This window comes from Pecten maximus, unplaced genomic scaffold (genome assembly GCF_902652985.1).
Source record: "Pecten maximus unplaced genomic scaffold, xPecMax1.1, whole genome shotgun sequence".
Lineage (NCBI taxonomy): Eukaryota > Metazoa > Mollusca > Bivalvia > Pectinida > Pectinidae > Pecten > Pecten maximus.
Genome location: NW_022982135.1, coordinates 345,087 through 367,788, shown reverse-complemented (window position 1 = coordinate 367,788; position 22,702 = coordinate 345,087). Strand labels below are relative to the sequence as shown.

Below are 22,702 nucleotides of genomic sequence, written 5' to 3'. Positions count from 1 at the left end.
TACAGATATCTCTATTTTATACATAAATAGATATATACAGATATCTCTATTTCATACATAAATATATACAGATATCTCTATTTTATACATAAATAGATATATACAGATATCTCTATTTTATACATAAATAGATATATACAGATATCTCTATTTTATACATAAATATATACAGATATCTCTATTTTATACATAAATAGATATATACAGATATCTCTTTTTCTAATACAGATATCTATATCATAAATTAATACAAATTCAAATGAAGATATCTTAATCAAATGGGTAGAAACACCAGCGGTTTGCCATAATGACCATTACAGTTTTTACCCATTTAATTTATTGATTGATCTATTGCTCGGTTTCAGAAAAGTCGTTTATATCAATATAGCCCAATAGACCACTTTTGGCCCTGCCCCTATGGCAAGCCGTTTGGGTTTTTACCTATTAAATACAGATATCTGTATTTAAAATAAAGATATCATTATTAATATAAAAATTAAAGATATCTTTAATTCAAATAGAGATATCTTTAATTTAAATAGGGATATCTTTAATTGAATTAGAGATATCTGTATTTGAATTAGAGATATCTCTATTTACAATACAAATATCTTTAATTAAAAAACGAAAGAGATATCTCTAATTCAAATACAGATATCTCTAATTCAATTAAAGATATCTTTATTTCAATTAGATATCTGCATTTCATTGTAAATACAGATATCTGTATTTCAAATAAAGATATCTTTAATTCAAATACAGATATCTCTAATTCAATTAAAGCTATCTCTATTTTCAAATACAGATATCTCTAATTGTTGTAGAAATACAGATGTCTTTATTTTAAATACAGATATCTCTATTTGAATTAAAGATATCTTTATTTGACATGAAATAGAGATATCTGTATTTAACCATCAAATAGGAAAAACGACTGCTCCCTTGACTCTCCCTTTTGCGCATGACGGAAGTAAAGCCGTAAAACTGTGAAGCCTGTAAATAATGCCAATGTATACATGAATTAGGGATACGATCTCTTAGTCTAACAACATTGCGTTTTGCTGCCCTAAGCCGTAATAACTGCGCATCTGTTACAACGTATCCGCTTTCAATGGTACTGCATATAGCCGCAACAGTTGGCTCTATTTCCCGTAGAATAGTTGCCATGTTCTGTTCTTTAGAAATCCTCCCAAGTTCATCGGTTTGACCTACATCTCTCATGCATGCATAAATGGGATCCACATAGGCCGATTTAATTACAAGCGTTTAGTTAACACTGATCAGGATTAGGGAGTAATCATTATTTTCTTTGTGTTTCAATATTAATCTTCGCACTGAGCAAACACGTGTAAATACAGATATCTTGAATTCAAATAGAGATATCTGTATTTGAAATAGAGATATCTGTATTGCAAATTAATTGCAGATATCTCTAATTCAATTAAAGATATCTCTATTTTAAATAGATATCCGTATTGGAATTAGAGATATCTGTATTTGAATTAGAGATATCTGTATTTCAAATGAAGATATCTCTATTTAAACAAAATTAGAGATATCTCTATTTAAAATAGGAATATCTTTAATTCAAATAGAGATATCTCTATTGTAAATAAAGATATCTTTAATTGGACAAGAATTAAAGATATCTCTATTTGAAATAAAGATATCTTAATTACAATTAAAGATATCTGTATTTGAAATAGAGACATCTGTAATTTAAAATAAGATATCTTTATTTTCAGTAGAAATAGAGATATCTGTATTTAACTTGTACATATCTTTATTTAAATAAAGATATCTGTATTTCAAATGAAGATATCTCTATTTAAACAAAATTAAAGATATCTCTTTTTAAAATAGGGATATCTTTAATTCAAATAGAGATATCTTTATTTTAAATAAAGATATCATAAATTGGACAAGAATTAAAGATATCTCTATTTGAAATAAAGATATCTCAATTACAATTAAAGATATCTGTATTTGAAATAGAGATATCTGTATTTGAAATAGAGATATCTGTAATTTACAAGAAGAAGATATTTTTATTTTCAGTAGAAATAGAGATATCTGTATTTAACTTGGACATATCTTTATTTAAATATAGATATCTTTAATTAAATAGAGATATCTTCATTTCAATAGGTAAAAACCCAAACGGCTTGCCATAGGCCCCTTGGGGGTCAGCCCCATCATTTGTACAATTTTGAATCCCCAACCAATAGTGATGCTATCAGGCAAATAGGAGCAATATCCTTTGCTTAGTTTCAGAGAAGAAGACGTTTATATTAATAGAGCCGAATTGACTCCTTTTGGCCCCGCCCCTCAGACCCCACCATTTGTACAATTTTGAGTCACCACCACATAGGGATGCTTCTGACCAAATTTGGTCAAATTCTGATCTGTGGTTATGAAGAAGTCAATTGTTGACGGACGGACGGACGGACGGACGGACAGACGGACCAGGTGAGCTAATAAGTGAAATAAATACCATATACAACAACCTACTCATTGTGTAACCTCTACTTCCATCAGTCGGCCACAATGACTACATGACGTATCAGGTAACATATGGCCATGACCTTTGATGGATGATTATAGAGATTGTTATTGTTTATACACACTCAATTATTTTGTGTGGTCGTTAACACACAAACATTTATGTTTCAAATATTTCATAAGCTGCTGTCATATCCTTGATGGAGTTTCTGCGTGGTCTTTATTGTTGATATGGATGGTTTCCTGGACCTCTCTTCCATCAAACAAATATCTTCATGTCAAACATCCTTTAGCAGACTCACCTATCACAACTCTCAACTTAGGATTCCTTCCTGTAAAACACAAGGATCCAATATTAGATATTTCACAACGATTAAGAACCAGAACAGAGCTTGAATGTATTTTTATTTTCTATGTGAAAGACAAGACTTTTAGAATTAAGGTAAATCCTGAAAAAATTATCAATACCCAGAATCCTTGCCAGTAATCCACATGATCAGCTTAATATAGACAGAACTATAGTAAGAGTACTGACACATCAGACAGAGCCCAGCAATATTTGACAATTTATCTGAGCGCTACATTGATAATGAATTTCTGCCTTTACAGGTATGCTGCGAAACATGTAACTGAGTTTTCAAGTGTGACCTTTGATTTACCTTGATTGAAAATTAGAATTAAATCTGATTTTCATATTAGCTTGGTGTTTTGATGTTATGGTGTAAATATGAGCTATATTAGTTCAAGGGTTCACAAAATATCTTGTATAAGGACTTTTTATTTCTGAAGTGGGCTTTTAACCTTTATCTTGTAAAGCTTGGGTTTCCTGATTCTTCTTACAAAATTTTGGATTAACAGATGGACAGATACAACTTGTGAGTTCAACGATTTCATATGATTATCTGTAATTGCCCTAACCTATCCTATTTTTTTTTTTTTTCGGTTTGTAAAACACATGTATGCTGACATCATGATATTTGGGGTAAACAAACACAAGAGGCCCAGATGGTCTGCACCACTCACCTGGATATATCAGTAATAATGGCAAAAATATTTTTATATTTTTTTTTATATATTTATATAAAAAAAGTTTTGTATGCATCTTCCAACTATGGTTTCCACCAAGTATAAACCAAACCCATTTTTTTTTTGCAATATTTCCCATATTAGCTCAGGCGTATTTGACAAGTAGTGATTTGAACATCCTACATATCATACCTCTTAGGTTATCTATGTCTGTTGTCACATGTATACAACCATTTCATCTTAGAACATCCTACATATCCTACCTCTTAGGTTATCTATTTCTGTTGTCACACGTGTACAATAATTTCATCTTAGAACATCCTACATATCCTACCTCTTAGGTTATCTATGTCTGTTGTCACACGTGTACAATAATTTCATCTTAGAACATCCTACATATCCTACCTCTTAGGTTATCTATGTCTGTTGTCACTCGTGTACAATAATTTTATGTTAGAACATCCTACATATCCTACCTCTTAGGTTATCTATGTCTGTTGTCACTCGTGTACAATAATTTTATGTTAGAACATCCTACATATCCTACCTCTTAGGTTATCTATGTCTGTTGTCACACGTGTACAATAATTTTATGTTAGAACATCCTACATATCATACCTCTTAGGTTATCCATATACGGTGACCAGGGATCGACACTAACAGTCGGAATCTGGTTGTGCTGCCAGAATGTCAAGACCAGCATCCCTTTTAGGCTGCCAACATTTTCAGTCAAATATATGATGTGCAGCTGAAGTTTTCCTCATTGATTTTAATTTTATTTTTCGAAACTTTTTTTTAAAGAAACCCTTTGGTGTAGATCTAATATTTTATGGTCAGAATGAACTAGATAGAAACTGCATCAAGAATTCACTATATATATCTATATAAATGTCTTACACACAATCTGACACAGGTCTCACTGTCTTGTGTATATCTATATAAATGTCTTACACACAATCTGACACAGGTCTCACTGTCTTGTGTATATCTATATAGATGTCTTATACACAATCTGACACAGGTCTCACTGTCTTGTGTATATCTATATAGATGTTGTACACATAATTTAACATTAATGCATTCTATCTAAAATTCACAGACTGTTTTTTGACTTTATATCAAATATCAACAGAGACAAACATAACACTATATCCTCCTAACTACCCACCTTTAATCTGGTCTACGTCTCCAGGTTTAAGTTTCTTTGCTGGTGGTGGCCCTGTAAGTAAATGAATGGTATTATATACCAGAGAAATACTCATACTCAACCAGAGTTTCATTAATCAGCTGTGATACCATATTAGGTACCAAATTGTTAAAACCAGACATGGATCTGAAATGATGCCATTTGGTATAAAACTGTTTCAACCAGACATCAAATAGTAACCATTTTTGATATCAGAGGGAGATTGGCGCCCACCAATGAACGATAACTATTTAAGGCAACGAAGTCGTGACATTTGTATATATGTAATGTGTGACTTCTCTATTTCGTGATTGTAAAACTGAAGAGGTAATTTTTTAGTGATAGGTTATTTACGGTAATTTAGTATTGAGCCTAGAATGAGTTTTGAATAGATGTATTACAAGATATATTACGGTATTTTATGGGGTTTAACTATAATACAGCATGGCCTGTTTACTCAGTTCTGATTGGCCTATGCTCAGAGTGTCAACCAATTGGAGCACGTCTTGCTCTGGGTTGGGGGAAGCACATGGAGAAAATGGCGAGGGACAGACGGCCACATTTTGGGCCATAGAAATACTCGTTATGATGAGATAAAAAGGGAGTTCGGGACATTCCCAGGGGTGAGTCCAAATCTGTGAAACTTGTATTTTCTGTTGGTATGAATTTTATAAGCTGTCAATTCCATATTTTTGTGTATTTTTACATAACATGACTATTAGTGAAACAACGGTGTAAAATTCACGTCAGGAAATCTATGGAATTGTGTTTTGAAGTAATAATAATATAGTGACCCCTGTGTGGCAATAGGAATAAATGTTAGCTCTAGAAACTGTTCATATAGCTAGACAAGATAGGTTAGAAGTTATTTTTGTAATATAAGTTGTAAAAGTAAGTTACGGTATTAAACGCAGATTTTGCCGAACTGCGGTATTGTTTGGTTACGGCACAGTAGTGAGAAATGTTATTGTTTTGTTTTATATAGTTCAATTGATATGACCAGTCAACAGTATGGGCTCCGGCTGAGTGAGTAGCCCGGATGCCTGGATATGGGTGCCATGTTTCCGTCCAGCAACCGGGAGTGTTCCGCAGGAGTGCCCACATGTGATGACCTTGTCGCCAGTTTGTATGACCCACGGCTTTTCCTAGGACAGCTAATTCCAGCTTCGGGATGATCGTCGTTGCGTACAGACGCGATACGGCCAAAGACAGGTGTTGTGGAGAGCACAGGATCGTGACAACCCAGTAGAACTCTGTTACATATGTACAGTAATGTTAGTGCCGAACTGTGAACAGTCTGTGTACAAGGGTACCGGACGTGGTGGTGTTGGCGAACTGTGAACAGTCTGTGTACAAGGGTACCGGAAGTGGTGGTGTTGCCGAACTGTGAACAGTCTGTGTACAAGGGTACCGGAAGTGGTGGTGTTGCCGAACTGTGAACAGTCTGTGTACAAGGGTACCGGAAGTGGTGGTGTTGCCGAACTGTGAACAGTCTGTGTACAAGGGTACCGGAAGTGGTGGTGTTGCCGAACTGTGAACAGTCTGTGTACAAGGGTACCGGAAGTGGTGGTGTTGCCGAACTGTGAACAGTCTGTGTACAAGGGTACCGGAAGTGGTGGTGTTGCCGAACTGTGAACAGTCTGTGTACAAGGGTACCGGAAGTGGTGGTGTGGCCGAACTGTGAACAGTCTGTGTACAAGGGTACCGGAAGTGGTGGTGTTGCCGAACTGTGAACAGTCTGTGTACAAGGGTACCGGAAGTGGTGGTGTTGCCGAACTGTGAACAGTCTGTGTACAAGGGTACCGGAAGTGGTGGTGTTGCCGAACTGTGAACAGTCTGTGTACAAGGGTACCGGACGTGGTGGTGTTGCCGAACTGTGAACAGTCTGTGTACAAGGGTACTGGACGCGGTGGTGTTGCCGAACTGTTTCCATGTAATTTACACTCTCAGCTGACTATTGTCTTTGTAGTGTTTGGTACTGGATAAAGTATTTTGATCATCTAGGATGAACTGTATTATCAACTAGAACACTGACACGTCAGAAAGGGCCCCGCTATGTGTCTGACCCTTCAGGGTATTAAATGTAATAATTATTGTCAGTGTTTTTCCTGCCTATATAACTGGGTGCGCCAAACGACCCCATTCTCAATGCGTTTTAGCCTGATTTTTTCCCAAAATCAACTCGAAAATTCCAAATAACATTTGTATGACGACTTTTCACAATCAATGAAAAAATTCCCAGTTTCGTTTTTAGGAATACACTGTGCACTGTAAAATTGGTTAGCATAGAAAATTCAATGTGTGTGTTTGGGTGTAATTTACAGTTTGCGCTCAAATTTTCCCAATTTGGCATATTGAAGTTTTCCCAAAATACCCAGGAAAAACACTGATTGTAATATATTGACATGAAACTATTAGATATATGTTTTTGATTAACCTTTGCTATTGTTTCATTAATGTTAGCATTAATAGGGCCACTGACAATACTGCTTATTATTATTGTATGGAAAAGCTAGCTAAAAGAATTCTACAAGCATTACACTTTTCAAATTTGTTTCAAATCTAATATCAAGGAGCACACAAACTGATATAAACTCAATGCAGTTATTCTAATAAGGTAAACTTGAGAGGGTTTTCTGAAAAACAAAACATACCAAATGTGAAGAAAAGGGGAGAAAAAAAGGATTTTTTAAAATATTTTAATAATGTCCTTTTTTTGTCATTTGAGGTATAAGAAATCCAAACCAGTACTTTTTTCACCTTTTTTTGTTTTAAAACTTTTTATATTTAGACCCAATCAACTTCAAAATTTGGTCGCTTGACACCAACTTACCTTCATAATGTCATAACAAAATCTTTAATACCATTTAAAAAATGTCAATCCGACCTTAACATATGACCCATTGACTTTGAACTTTGGTCAGTTGATATCTTGTTTGATTGTGACCAACTTTGCATAAGTCATAAATTATGCTAATGGAAGACTGTAATAGTATTGTATATGTATGTGTGTATTGTGGTTTTATGTCAATATGTAAAATGTTACATCATCGAAAATCGGCTTCCCTCAATACCTGTATGTACCAATTTTCGCCGCAATCAAATAATATCAAAATTTCTACCAATCAGAAGCCTCTGTTTCATTCCCATGACAACACAGGTTTTGGAAAAGTGAACCATTGTTCCCTCAAAACCCCTATATACCAATTCTCTCACCAAAATCGAACAATTACAAAATTTTGACCAGAAACCTCCATTTGTTACCATGGCAACAGACGGTTTCGTAAGTGGTACCATTGTATTTGGCTTCCCTAAATACCACTATGTACCAATTTTCACCGAAATCGAACAATATCGAAATTTCAACCAATCAGAAACCTCCATTTGTTACCATGGTAACAGACGGTTTCTTAAGTGGTACCATTGTGTTTGGCTTCCCTTAAATACCACTATGTACCAATTTTCACCGAAATCGAACAATATCGAAATTTCAACCAATCAGAAACCTCCATTTGTTACCATGGCAACAGACGGTTTCTTAAGTGGTACCATTGTGTTTGGCTTCCCTAAATACCACTATGTACCAATTTTCACCGAAATCCTCCAACTCTTGTCAATAATTTGGCGCAAAAGAAAAAAACGGACAGACGGACAGACGGACAACCTGATTACTATAGGGCACCGCATGTTTGATGCGGGGCCCAAATAAACAATTCTGCAATCTACTATAACTAATGTTTCAAATTTATATAAAAGCATATCAAAAACAAGATCATTCATTGATAAGAAAATGTCAAAATTGTTTTGACTGCTAAAATCCAAAAGGGTCGATTACCTGGCATTTTGAAGCCGACCCAGGATGACCTTGACCGTTGACCTTTGAACTTGTGACCTTGAACTATGAGTTTGATCATTCTGTCAGGTAACTCTTGGTTTATTTCTTGACAACTTTGCATAATCGAATAGTGAACAGTTAAAAACAACAAAGATCCAGGATTTTCATGTTAATGTTAAAATCCAATATGGCCGCCTAACAGGCATTTTGAATCCGATTTGCATGAAATACTACACATCTGATCTAGGATGCATGAGGAATCATCAGTTCCAATTTGATACAAATCCTTTATCTCCTTCAATCATTTTTGTGCAGAAGAAAAAAAACGGACAGACGGACGGACAGACGGAGGGACGGACAGACGGACAACCTGATTACTATAGGCACCCGGGTGGGGCCCTAATTAACATCCACAGTAATAACTAAGTGATTAATTTGGAGAGAAAAATCCAGTGGTATAGGATATTTCGGTGGTATTTGGTATTGGCATATACTCTGGATAGATTTTTGAGTATGAGAAAATTATCCTAGTCCTATATGTATTATGAAGTGTCGAGTGTGTGAGGGATCCCGTAGTATGATGAAAAATAGAGTTTATTTGGTGTGATAGGTAGTACTTATATTGTATGTTATGTCGTTATTTGTTCTTTTGTAAATAAATAATTAAGTTTACATATTTGCTTTTAGTTATCTGTTGGTAGCTTCCAGGTCTGTAAAGGTATTGGCCCTCGGGTTCGTGACAAAACTTCAATTGTCGAAATTCAAGATAACTGCCAGTTTGTGATCAGATTAAAATTTGAAAGTTTACAATTAGGGAGCAATGGGAACTAATGTGAATTTGTACTTTTCATGACGTACGTCTCGGTAAATTGTTTACAATTTCGGGCACAGGAAATTTAAATATCCCATTTTTGATTCGGTTTCTTATAAAATTACATTAGATGGCTGCCTGTCAGCCATGTTGTTTTCTAATTAGTCTCAAAATGCAATATGCATAACCAGGAACAAAGAGGAACCTGCATATGAAATTTGAGAAAGATCCCTTCAGTTCTTTCACAGAAAAAGCGATAACAAATTTCAATTGTCAAAATCCAAGATGGCTGCCTGTCGGCCATGTTGTTTTCCGATTGGTCTCAAAATGCAATATGCATAACTAGGCACTGAGGGGAACCTGCATATGAAATTTCAGAAAGATCCCTTCATTACTTTCACAGAAATAGCGATAACAAACTTTAATTGTCAGAATCCAAGATGGCTGCCTGTCAGCCATGTTGTTTTCTAATTAGTCTCAAAATGCAATATGCATAACCAGGAACAAAGAGGAACCTGCATATGAAATTTGAGAAAGATCCCTTCAGTACTTTCACAGAAATAGCGATAACAAACTTCAATTGTCAAAATCCAAGATGGCTGCCTGTCGGCCATTTTGTTTTCCGATTGGTCCCAAAATGCAATATGCATAACTAGGCACCAAAGGGAACCTATATATGAAATTTGAGAAAGATCCCTTCAGTACTTCCTCAGAAATAGCGATAACAAACTCAAATTGTCAAAATCCAAGATGGCTGCCTATCGGCCATGTTGTTTTCCGATTGGTCCCAAAATGCAATATGCATAACTAGACACCAAAGGGAACCTACATATGAAATTTGAGAAAGATCCCTTCAGTACTTCCTCAGAAATAGCGATAACAAACTCCAATTGTCAAAATCCAAGATGGCTGCCTGTCGGCCATGTTGTTTTCTGATTGGTCCCAAAATGCAATATGCATAACTAGGCACCAAGGGGAACCTACATATGAAATTTGAGAAAGATCTCTTCAATACTTTCTCAGAAATAGAGATAACAAACTTCAATTGTCAAAATCCAAGATGGCTGCCTGTCGGCCATGTTGTTTTCCGATCGGTCCCAAAATGCAATATGCACAACTAGGCACCAAGGGGAACCTACATATGAAATTTGAGAAAGATCCCATCAGTACTTTCTCAGAAATAGCGATAACAAGAATTGTTTACGGACGGAGGGACGGACGGACGGACGGACGGACGGAGGGACGGACGGACGGACGACGGACCACGGACGCAGGGCGATTTGAATAGCCCACCATCTGATGATGGTGGGCTAAAAATGTTACATCATCGAAAATCGGCTTCCCTCAATACCTGTATGTACCAATTTTCGCCGCAATCAAATAATATCAAAATTTCTACCAATCAGAAGCCTCTGTTTCATTCCCATGACAACACAGGTTTTGGAAAAGTGAACCATTGTTCCCTCAAAACCCCTATATACCAATTCTCTCACCAAAATCGAACAATAACAAAATTTTGACCAGAAACCTCCATTTGTTACCATGGCAACAGACGGTTTCGTAAGTGGTACCATTGTATTTGGCTTCCCTAAATACCACTATGTACCAATTTTCACCGAAATCGAACAATATCGAAATTTCAACCAATCAGAAACCTCCATTTGTTACCATGGTAACAGACGGTTTCTTAAGTGGTACCATTGTGTTTGGCTTCCCTTAAATACCACTATGTACCAATTTTCACCGAAATCGAACAATATCGAAATTTCAACCAATCAGAAACCTCCATTTGTTACCATGGCAACAGACGGTTTCTTAAGTGGTACCATTGTGTTTGGCTTCCCTAAATACCACTATGTACCAATTTTCACCGAAATCCTCCAACTCTTGTCAATAATTTGGCGCAAAAGAAAAAAACGGACAGACGGACAGACGGACAACCTGATTACTATAGGGCACCGCATGTTTGATGCGGGGCCCAAATAAACAATTCTGCAATCTACTATAACTAATGTTTCAAATTTATATAAAAGCATATCAAAAACAAGATCATTCATTGATAAGAAAATGTCAAAATTGTTTTGACTGCTAAAATCCAAAAGGGTCGATTACCTGGCATTTTGAAGCCGACCCAGGATGACCTTGACCGTTGACCTTTGAACTTGTGACCTTGAACTATGAGTTTGATCATTCTGTCAGGTAACTCTTGGTTTATTTCTTGACAACTTTGCATAATCGAATAGTGAACAGTTAAAAACAACAAAGATCCAGGATTTTCATGTTAATGTTAAAATCCAATATGGCCGCCTAACAGGCATTTTGAATCCGATTTGCATGAAATACTACACATCTGATCTAGGATGCATGAGGAATCATCAGTTCCAATTTGATACAAATCCTTTATCTCCTTCAATCATTTTTGTGCAGAAGAAAAAAAACGGACAGACGGACGGACAGACGGAGGGACGGACAGACGGACAACCTGATTACTATAGGGCACCCGCATCTCTCGATGTGGGGCCCTAATTAACATCCACAGTAATAACTAAGTGATTAATTTGGAGAGAAAAATCCAGTGGTATAGGATATTTCGGTGGTATTTGGTATTGGCATATACTCTGGATAGATTTTTGAGTATGAGAAAATTATCCTAGTCCTATATGTATTATGAAGTGTCGAGTGTGTGAGGGATCCCGTAGTATGATGAAAAATAGAGTTTATTTGGTGTGATAGGTAGTACTTATATTGTATGTTATGTCGTTATTTGTTCTTTTGTAAATAAATAATTAAGTTTACATATTTGCTTTTAGTTATCTGTTGGTAGCTTCCAGGTCTGTAAAGGTATTGGCCCTCGGGTTCGTGACAAAACTTCAATTGTCGAAATTCAAGATAACTGCCAGTTTGTGATCAGATTAAAATTTGAAAGTTTACAATTAGGGAGCAAATTGGAACTAATGTGAATTTGTACTTTTCATGACGTACGTCTCGGTAAATTGTTTACAATTTCGGGCACAGGAAATTTAAATATCCCATTTTTGATTCGGTTTCTTATCAAATTACATTAAACATACCTGACTCTGGTTACTGTAAAACCTGTCTTTAATAAGATCCAACAATATTGATGTTGACAAACAGCACTAACATTAGCCCCTTTGATGATTAAAGTAGTGTGATAATTATACCCAAGCTCGCTACACTGTCAAAATGGGTCATCATGTGCGATCAGGCAGAACTTAATCGACACACCTGAAATCACAACCATGGCCGTTGTCATGCATCATATTTACTCATATTAATCTGCATAAAAATTACCCGGATACTTTGTATACATCTACCAAAACAAGGGGTGTCATCAATGTTTCTGACTCCATCCCACCAAATCCCCACCCCTGGACAAAAAGAAAATGATTTTTTTTTATGGATCCAACCTTCAAATATACCTCAACATTGGGAACCTTCATATGTATATAATAGACATCTCACAACTTCTCCAACCCATGCATACTTTTATATTCTGCTGCATAAATTGTACCATGGACCCCATTATAAACATCTTTAATTTTGACTTGATTGATCAATCTGAAATTGTGAAGATAGGATAAGAGGACACAGGGGGTGTCATCCCAGGGCCAAAATTGTTTTTTTTTTATGCAAGGGGGTACATTTTATGCAGGAATACCTTATGGTAGCGGGGTTCATATTATGCATGACACTGGAAAAGCCCTCATTGGGACAGACACACAGACAGACAGATGGACAGAGCCCAATTTAATATCCCCCACGAAATGCATTTCACGGGGTATAATAACAAGTAAATGATACGAGACTAACCTTCAGACAGAAGTTCTTTTATCTTATCTGAAGTCTCCTTAACAACCTCGGCTGCTTCAACATTAACTTTAAGGAGTGCGTCATGGAGTTCCTCAAAGGAGCCTTTCATAGGAACAATCTTTCCTTTTGCCCTCAGCTTCTCAAGTATGTTTCCAAAATATGTAATATTGTCATCATAGAGTCCATGAGGTAACAATGGGTCCAGCGCTGTCAAAAGTCTCTGCCAAGTCAATTTCCTATTTGGGTTGATCATCTCACTCAGGTTTAGCACCATACCAGAATATAATTTTCTGATTTCGGTCTGCTGATCATCATCAGCTTGGGAAGTCTGTTTGAATGAAAAAAAGGTTTAGTATTTGACTGTCAGATGAGGACAACTGTAGAAATGACAAACAAAGGGATTAGTATTTGACTGTCAGCTGAGGACAACTGTAGAAATGACAAACAGAGGGATTGGTATTTGACTGTCAGATGAGGACAACTGTAGAAATGACAAACAGAGGGATTAGTATCTGACTGTCAGTGAGGGTATCTGTAGAAATGACAAACAGACAGATTAGTATTTGACTGTCAGTGAGGGTATCTGTAGAAATGACAAACAGAGGGATTAGTATTTTATTGTCAGTGAGGGTATCTGTAGAAATGACAAACAGACAGATTAGTATTTGACTGTCAGTGAGGGTATCTGTAGAAATGACAAACAGACAGATTAGTATTTTACTGTCAGTGAGGGTATCTGTAGAAATGACAAACAGCAAACAGACAGATTAGTATTTGACTGTCAGTGAGGGTATCTGTAGAAATGACAAACAGAGGGATTAGTATTTTATTGTCAGTGAGGGTATCTGTAGAAATGACTAACAGAGGGATTAGTATTTTATTGTCAGTGAGGGTATCTGTAGAAATGACAAACAGACAGATTAGTATCTGACTGTCAGTAAAGGAGATTTGTCAAAATTTCTGATGTCCAGTGTTGAAGTCAGAGAGGAATGTGTGCTTAGTTTATTCATATATATTTCGTTTCAATACAGATGCACCTAAAATGCCTCCCACGACTTCAGAAAAAAATTATACTCACACTAGCTATTTCAGCCATCCTCTTTTTCATGGATTTACTTGTAGGTACAGCTCTTCTGAAAAGAAAGCAGGTGGTGATATTGATCAATATGATTTCAAAGTGATGACAAATAACATATTCTTGTGGAAATAAGGTTGAATTCTCCTTTTCTACAGTTATGCATTCATGTGCTAGCTGGTACCATTTTTTGGTTTTGGAAAGTAGTGTTCCTAACTAAACATGCATGCCGAAAAATAGTACACTAAAGTATATTTTTAGTACAAACTTATTTGTACATCACAAAAAAAAGCTACAACAAAAACAAGGGCCCTATGGGCCCAAATCGCTGACCTGCAATGCAGTGATCTTTTCATATATGGATCCTGCAGTTATTTGAAAGCTTGCTACAGGACCAATATAATGTCTGTCTGCACTTTGGCTTTTCACTAAAAGTCATTTAAAGATTTAAGCATATTTGATCGACGTGACCTTGAATGTAAGTCAGGGTCATTCATTTGAACAAACTTGGTAGCCCTTCACCCCAGCATGCTACAGACCCAATATCAACTCCCTGGGACTCTTGGTTATTGAGAAGTCGTTTAAAGATTTTAGGCTTTTTGACTCCTGTGACCTTGAATAAAGGTCAAGGTCATTCATTTCAACAAACTTGGGAGCCCTTCACCCCAGCATGGTACAGGCCAAATATTAGGTCTCTGGGACTGTTGGTTATTGAGAAGAAGTCGTTTAAAGATTTTAGCCTTTTTGACTCCTGTGACCTTGAATGAAGGTCAAGGTCATTCATTTGAACAAACTTAGTAGCCCTTTACCCCAGCATGCTACAGACCCAATATCAACTCCCTGGGACTGTTGGTTATTGAGAAGAAGTCGTTAGCCTTTTTGACTCTTGTGACCTTGAATGAAGGTCAAGGTCATTCATTTTAACAAACTTGGTAGCTCTTCACCCCTGCATGCTACAGACTTAATATCAAGTCCCTGGGTCTTTTGGCTATTTAGAAGAAGTCGTTTATTTTTTTTTAGCATATTTGACCCCTGTGACCTTGAATGAAAGTCAAGGTCCTTCATTTGAACACACTTGGTAGCCCTTCACCCCAGCATGCTACAGACCCAATATCAACTCCCTAGGCCTCATGGCTATTGAGAAGAAGTTGTTTAAAGATTTTAGCCTTTTTGACCCCTGTGACCTTGAATGAAGGTCAACATTATTCATTTGAACAAACTTGGTAGCCCTTCACCCGTGCATGCTACAGGCCCAATATTAGGTCTCTGGGCCTTTTTGTTATTGAGAAGAAGTTGCTTGAATGGAAAAGTTGACGCCGGACGGAGGCCGCGCCACGTCATAAGCTCACTTGCCCTTCGGGCAGGTGAGCTAACAAAACAACAAAAACAGGCCAACAGGCCCTGTATCACTCGCCTGAATGGATTTGACCAAACGTCAAAATAATGTTCATGTTCAATTTGTCAGTAGCTTTATTTGTTGATATCAAACAATGCTCTTTGGTTATGCATGGGGATCTCAACTGCTTCAAAGATATAACCCAGAAATAAAGTTCAGACTCACCAGGGGTGTATGGTTTTTACAGCATTATTGTGTTTACAGAAAACAAGTCATTTGGGTTGAGGAAAAACCTCCAGATCTTTTTTTACATCAGGATTGTGTTTATCTTTCTATGTCCAGCAATGCTATATACAGTAAAACCTTGCTATAACCAATTCTATGGGACCTGGAGTAATAATTCGTTTCTGAACATTTACATCCTAGCTAACACACTTCCACTTGATTCCATATTTAGACTAGACTTGGCCTTAAATACAACAAGAGGCCCATGGGCCTTAACGGTCACCTGAGATTTGAAATATTTCAGTTAATTAAATTGACCATTTTTGGCCCCGCCCATAAGCCCCTAGGGGTCAGTCAGGGCCAACATGTGCATATTATCAAACTTTCATCCCATGCTGAAAATGTTTACCAAGTCAGAATGAATTTGAATGGAAATCAAACAAATCATTCAAAAACGTGATTTCCCTATATAAACTATAGTAAAGTTTACCCCCTCCCCACGGGCAAACTTGAGACCCCAGGGTCATGAAATTCACAATTTCAGTAAAGCACCTTAAGACCCTTCAATCTATGAAGAGTGTTTGATTCCACCATATCTGAGAGTAGAGAAGAAGATTTTTGAAGTTTTAGTCAATTTTACCCTTTTTAGCCCCGCCCCTCAGGCCCCTAGGGAGTGGGGACCATATAATTTACAATTTTGATTGACCTTTAGCCATAGAAGCTTCCTGCTAAATTTCATTGAATTTGGTTTAGAGGTTTTGGAGAAGAAGTCGAAAATGTAAATTGTTTACGGACGGACGACGCACGACGGACGACGCACGACGACGGACAAAAGGTGATTAGAATAGGTCACTTGAGACTTTGTCTCAGGTGACCTAAAAACTGACAATGTAAATGTTACAAACATTTATTTTATAAATAGACATAGTTTGTTTTTAAATTTGTTCATTTTTATATCTTTTTAAAGCAATCTGTGATTTTGACTTGTTTTTTTACAGATACTTTCTCGAAGTAGGATTCAAATGCCGACAAGCTATAGCTACAGCTACTATGGAGCGTTCTCTAGAGTTTCAACACATTGATAATCAGTGGGTAAAAAATACTTTTTCAATGTATCCAAAAAATAAGCAGCAATGTCTTTTTGGAAGATTTTCCATCATTATACGATAATGTTTTAAAACATTTGTCAGAAACTGCAGAATCTCTTCTCAGCTATACGTTGTCTACACTAAATAAATCTCCACACAGAGGATCAAAATGATTATAGCTTTTACCATCAAACCTGTTACATCATAAAATACCCTTACATCATTAAATACTCGCACCGATAATACGCCAACCAATAAACTGTCGCTTACAAACCACTAAACACACTTGCCAGGTTGATAACCAGTAAACCACTCCATTAAAATACCAGAGTAGGCTAGGCTTATTGATGTCAATAAATCGTCTGGTCCTTCATTACAGGCCTATTGGACCCATGTGACCTTAAATGAAGGTCAAGGCCATTCATTTGAAAATCAAAGGGCCAAAGGCCCTGAGAAACGTCAGGGTCTAAGGTCATATCATAAGAAATTTAAAATTGGATTTTATAGTCAGATAGTTACATTTGTATCAGATGAAATGTCTTCATCTGGCCCTGGTTTGCCTGTTCTATATATATTCAAGAAAACATGTATAACATATATATCAGCTGACAACTTTACAATAGCTGAGTATAGTTCTTTCCTCATTTCTTTAATGCTTGTGGAAAATTATTGATATACTCCTGAATCAGTAAAGCTGCTTGTAAACTTTGAAAAAAGAACTGAACGACAAATCGGTCTATTAACAGAATATGTTGTTTAATGTAACTACAACTAAAGATAAAATCCAAGATGTACACAGCCGAAGTTATTTTATTTTATTTATACTATAAGTTATTAATAAGGCCTATCAAACATCTATTTTATGACCCATAGTAACACATTTTCACTCCGATAGAAAACTGCGGTCGCGTTGTCCGACGAGACATATCTAGTTTTCACACCGACGCCAGTACATCAGTCACGGATTATAATCATTAGATTCTTTTCAAACAACAAATAATAACCTTATTTAATAAAATCCTCACGAAAAACGGCAATGTAGTTTGTTAAAACTTGCCCTCAATTCCTGGTCATATTTCTTGCGTATTCTAGCGACTTACAAATGAATATGAAACTGCGAGCGGTCGTTGGTTTAGTTACAGTAGACATAACCGCCATTTTGGCTGACTAGTGATGAGTCACGTGACAGCTGAAGTTATCTCGTGGAATGCTCGGGTGCATTTGACTACGTAAATAGGATTGGTTTTAAGCTATCAAATGTTCCTGCATATGAACTCAGGATGAACAGATGTGGATAGTTTCTCTGTGAAAGTGATTTTTCCACTTTCGTTTTCAAGGCAGTATCGAGACAGAACTACGTAATCCTACGCCAACAAAATTGCATATACTGACGAGGAAAATGTTTATATTTATACTCTAAAATAGTCTAGAATACCAAACATTCACATTTCATTTTTAATAATTGCAGTAAACACGGTTAACATCACTCAAATCGTGTCAATAATTGCTATCAAAATAGGAACTATATTAGGCTGCGGATGTATATCATTTGTATGACAGAAAAGAGGAATAGTTAGCCGGAAGGGATCTGTCAGTAACAACATTTTCCCACCACGCCTATAACGGCAGGTGTCAAAGGCACCCTGACGTTAAAAATTGGTAGCCCTTCCACCTAGCATACTACAGGCCAAATATAAGTCCCTGGGCCTCTTGGTTATTGAGAAGAAGTTTTTTTTAAAGGTTTTGGCCTATTTGACCCATGTTACCTTGAAAAAAAGTAAAGGTAATTTATTTTAACAAACTTAGTATCCCTTTACCCCAGTATGCTACAGGCTAAATATCAACTACGGCGGACGAAGCACATTGACTACAGGTCATCCTAACCCTTCGGGTCAGATACCTAATCAAATTTACATTTATAATGTGTCACGCTTACCTGATGTTGGGTTAAACTTGTCCTGTTGGCCCTATAGACCGAATCGTGATGTACACCTCCTCAGGTATATTATATAAAATTTACATTTATAATGTGTGATGCTTACCTGATGTTGGGTTAAACTTGTCCAGTTGGCCCTATAGACCGAATCGTGATGTACGCCTCCTCAGGTATATTATATAAAATTTACATTTATAATGTGTGATGCTCACCGGATGATAGGTTAAACTTGTCCTGTTGGCCCTATAGACCGAATCGTGATGTACACCTCCTCGGGTATATTATATAAAATTTACATTTATAATGTGTGATGCTTACCTGATGTTGGGTTAAACTTGTCCTGTTGGCCCTATAGACCGAATCGTGATGTACGCCTCCTCAGGTATATTATATAAAATTTACATTTATAATGTGTGATGCTTACCTGATGTTGGGTTAAACTTGTCCTGTTGGCCCTATAGACCGAATCGTGATGTACGCCTCCTCAGGTATATTATATAAAATTTACATTTATAATGTGTGATGCTCACCGGATGTTGGGTTAAACTAAAGTGTCCTGTTGGCCCTATAGACCGAATCGTGATGTACGCCTCCTCAGGTATATTATATAAAATTTACATTTATAATGTGTGATGCTTACCTGATGTTGGGTAAAACTTGTCCTGTTGGCCCTATAGACTGAATCGTGACGCCTCCTCAGGTATAATGACAATTTTAATAAATCACCCCAAGACCATTCCATCCATGAAGAGTATTGGACCTAAAACATGAGATTAACATCAAGGAAATGATCTAAGATATGCTAGCGATATGACAGTCACATTCAAATGCTATACCTATGTTTTCTCGTTACTTTTGTTCGTTAACCAGTCATTTGATTACTGTGACCTTGAACTTTGATGGTCGAGGTCAATTATATGCATAACTATTGCAGCCAGTAATTTGTGATGTGCTTATTATCAAGTGTATATGTTTCACAGTAGTGAAAAATAAAAAATATTTATTTTAATTGCAATTGATGGATAATTTGGATTTTGGCAGGAAAATATTCTTCAAAGAGCCATATCTTTGACAATTTTTGATGATTTGACCTAGAAACCTTGCACACACCTTCATAATAGCAGGTTCTTTAAAAACCAAAACAAATCATTTTGAACAAATTTGGAGTTTTAAAAAAAAAAATCATCTATTTAACCCTTGTTACCTTGAATGAAGGTCAAGGACAAAGATAAGCATTATAATTGAAGCCAGCCATACATGCTATCAATGTGCCAAACATCAAGCCTTCACATGAATAGATAAAAGAGCAGAACCTTTAATCTCGAATTTTGGATGATTTTTTAATTTTGGCAGGAAAAAATTGCTTGAATTTTTTTCAAAGTGCCATATATCTGTTATTTTTCATCTGATTGTCATAAAACTTACACATTCTGTTTCAGTGGATCATGTTCTTTCATATGAGATCAAAAAATACCCTATTTGAGATTTATTATTTTTGATCCCCATAACAAGGACTTGACCTTGACATTCTCTGATGCTAACCATTTTCCAATGAATATTGTAGAATTCATGCTTAAAAGAGTGAGTTTCCTGTATAACCTATAGTCAAATTTACCCCCTCCCAAGGACCATATAATTACAATGTTGGTAGACCTGTAGCGAAGGAAGATTTCTGCAAAATTTCATCAAAGATAGTTTTTGAGAAGAAGTCAAAAATGTGAAATGTTAACTCGATGGACGATGCACGACGATGGACGAAGGCGGATTGGAAAAGGTCACTGAGCTTCGCTCACATGACCTAAAAAGTGGTTGGAGGCTTAAATCTTTCTTAAATGTATAGTAGCAAGTATTCCCTGTAATATTAGCAAAGTGAATTTACTGACTGGTATAACGTACATGTATATATGCTACAGAAATGAAAACTAATCATACGATATAATATGTGCCACATCATACCTTCATCGGTGCATTCCTGTAATAGATGTACTCATATTTAGTGTAATGGTAAACAAGAGGCCCATGGGGCCTGTATCGCTCACCTGGTTGGATTAGACCAAATGTCGAAATAATGTTCATATTCAAATTGTTTTATTTGTAAAACTCTAACAATGCTATATATGGTTATAGTGTGGGAATCCGAACTGCTTTAAAGATTAATGAAGTCCAGACTCTCTAAGGTCTGAAAGACCTCAAGAATTGTTTATGGAACATGCATTCATCACTTTATGACTAGTAGCGATTTAAAGGAATTACCTCTATTTCCCCTATTGGGCCCGCCCCATTTGCCCCTTGGGGGTCAGAATCACCATTTATGCAAAATCTGTTCCCCTTTCCCCAAGGATGTTTCTGACCAAATTGGGTTCAAATCCATTCATAACTTTATGACTAGTAGCGATTTAAAGGAATTACCTCTATTACCCCTATTGGGCCCCGCCCCTTTGGCCCCTCGGGGGTCAGAATCACCATTTATGCAAAATCTGTTCCCCTTCCCCCAAGGATGTTTCTGACCAAATTGGGTTCAAATCCATTCATAACTTTATGACTAGTAGTGATTTTAAGGAATTACCTCTATTTCACCTATTGGGCCCGCCCCTTTGGCCCCTTGGGGGTCAGAGCCACCATTTATGCAAAATCTGTTCACCTTTCCCCAAGGATGTTTCTGACCAAATTGGGTTCAAATCCATTCATAACTTTATGACTAGTAGTGATTGAAAGGACTTACCTCTATTACCCCTATTGGGCCCCGCCCCTTTGGCCCCTCGGGGGTCAGAATCACCATTTATGCAAAATCTCTTCCCCTTCCCCCAAGGATGTTTCTGACCAAATTGGGTTGAAATCCATTCATAACTTTATGACAAGTAGTGATTTAAAGGAATTACCTTAATTTCCCCTATTGGGCCCCGCCCCTTTGGCCCCTCGGGGGTCACAGCCACCATTTATGCAAAATCTTTTCCCCTTCCCCCAAGGATGTTTCTGACCAAATTTGGTTGAAATCCATTCTTAACTTTATGACTAGTAGTGATTTAAAGGAATTACCTCTATTACCCCTATTGGGCCCCGCCCCTTTGGCCCCTCGGGGGTCAGAATCACCATTTATGCAAAATCTGTTCCCCTTCCCCCAAGGATGTTTCTGACCAAATTGGGTTGAAATCCATTCATAACTTTATGACTAGTAGCGATTTAAAGGAATTACCTCTATTTCCCCTATTGGGCCCCGCCCCTTTGGCCCCTCAGGGGTCAGAGTCACCATTTATGCAAAATCTGTTCCCATTCTGCCAAGGATGTTTCTGGCCAAATTTGGTCAAAATCCAATAAGAACTTTATGACTAGTAGCGATTTGAAGCAAATGTTGACGGACGGACGGACGACGGACGACGGACGACGGACGCTGCGCCATGGCATAAGCTCACCGGACCTTCGGTCCAGGTGAGCTAAAAACATCACTAAAATACCACTGATTTCAACTAGGAATTCCGAAAATACAAACAGAACTGGAACTGTCATCCCCAGGATAACTAATACCCCCTGCTGATGCTGTTTTTACTGTTTTAGTTTCAGTCCCAGTGAATTCAATATTTTATGTATAACCTTGAATTTCCCTCAACATGTAAAATTAAAACAGGTGTGCACAAACACAGATAATTCATATGCAAATTTATAACAAAAACAACCCATTTCAATCAATATATAAATCAACCAATCAAAGGCCAATATTTATTCGATATCCTTAATTCACCTAGATATCAAATTTATTGAGATACGGCAGTATCTAAATTTCAACCAATAAGAGGCTTCAGTTTGCTTCAGCATGGTTGTCATGGCAACAGTCTGTACAGTGCTGTTTGATATCC

General features: G+C 36.8%; 2 protein-coding genes across 5 annotated transcripts in view; both read right to left on the bottom strand.

Moving 5' to 3' along the window:
* The window catches only part of LOC117320372, a 129,063-nt gene that overhangs the window by 2,990 nt on the left and 103,371 nt on the right, over window positions 1-22,702 (bottom strand). The window contains exons 1-6 of one of the 4 annotated variants that reach the window (XM_033874976.1): window positions 19,544-19,599; window positions 19,170-19,225; window positions 14,270-14,324; window positions 13,192-13,519; window positions 4,697-4,747; window positions 2,805-2,834 (exon numbers count right to left, since the gene is read on the bottom strand). In XM_033874976.1, coding sequence (XP_033730867.1) covers window positions 2,805-2,834; window positions 4,697-4,747; window positions 13,192-13,519; window positions 14,270-14,299 — 439 coding nt within the window. In that variant the 5' untranslated portion in view covers window positions 14,300-14,324; window positions 19,170-19,225; window positions 19,544-19,599. Of the gene's footprint in view, window positions 1-2,804; window positions 2,835-4,696; window positions 4,748-13,191; window positions 13,520-14,269; window positions 14,325-18,851; window positions 18,939-19,169; window positions 19,226-19,275; window positions 19,349-19,543; window positions 19,600-22,702 lie in introns of those variants that run through there. The other 3 variants (XM_033874978.1, XM_033874975.1, XM_033874977.1) reach the window with 3 other exon arrangements.
* LOC117320373 overlaps window positions 1-22,702 on the bottom strand; it is a 359,054-nt gene that overhangs the window by 253,105 nt on the left and 83,247 nt on the right. The gene's annotated exons all lie outside the window — the stretch shown is intronic.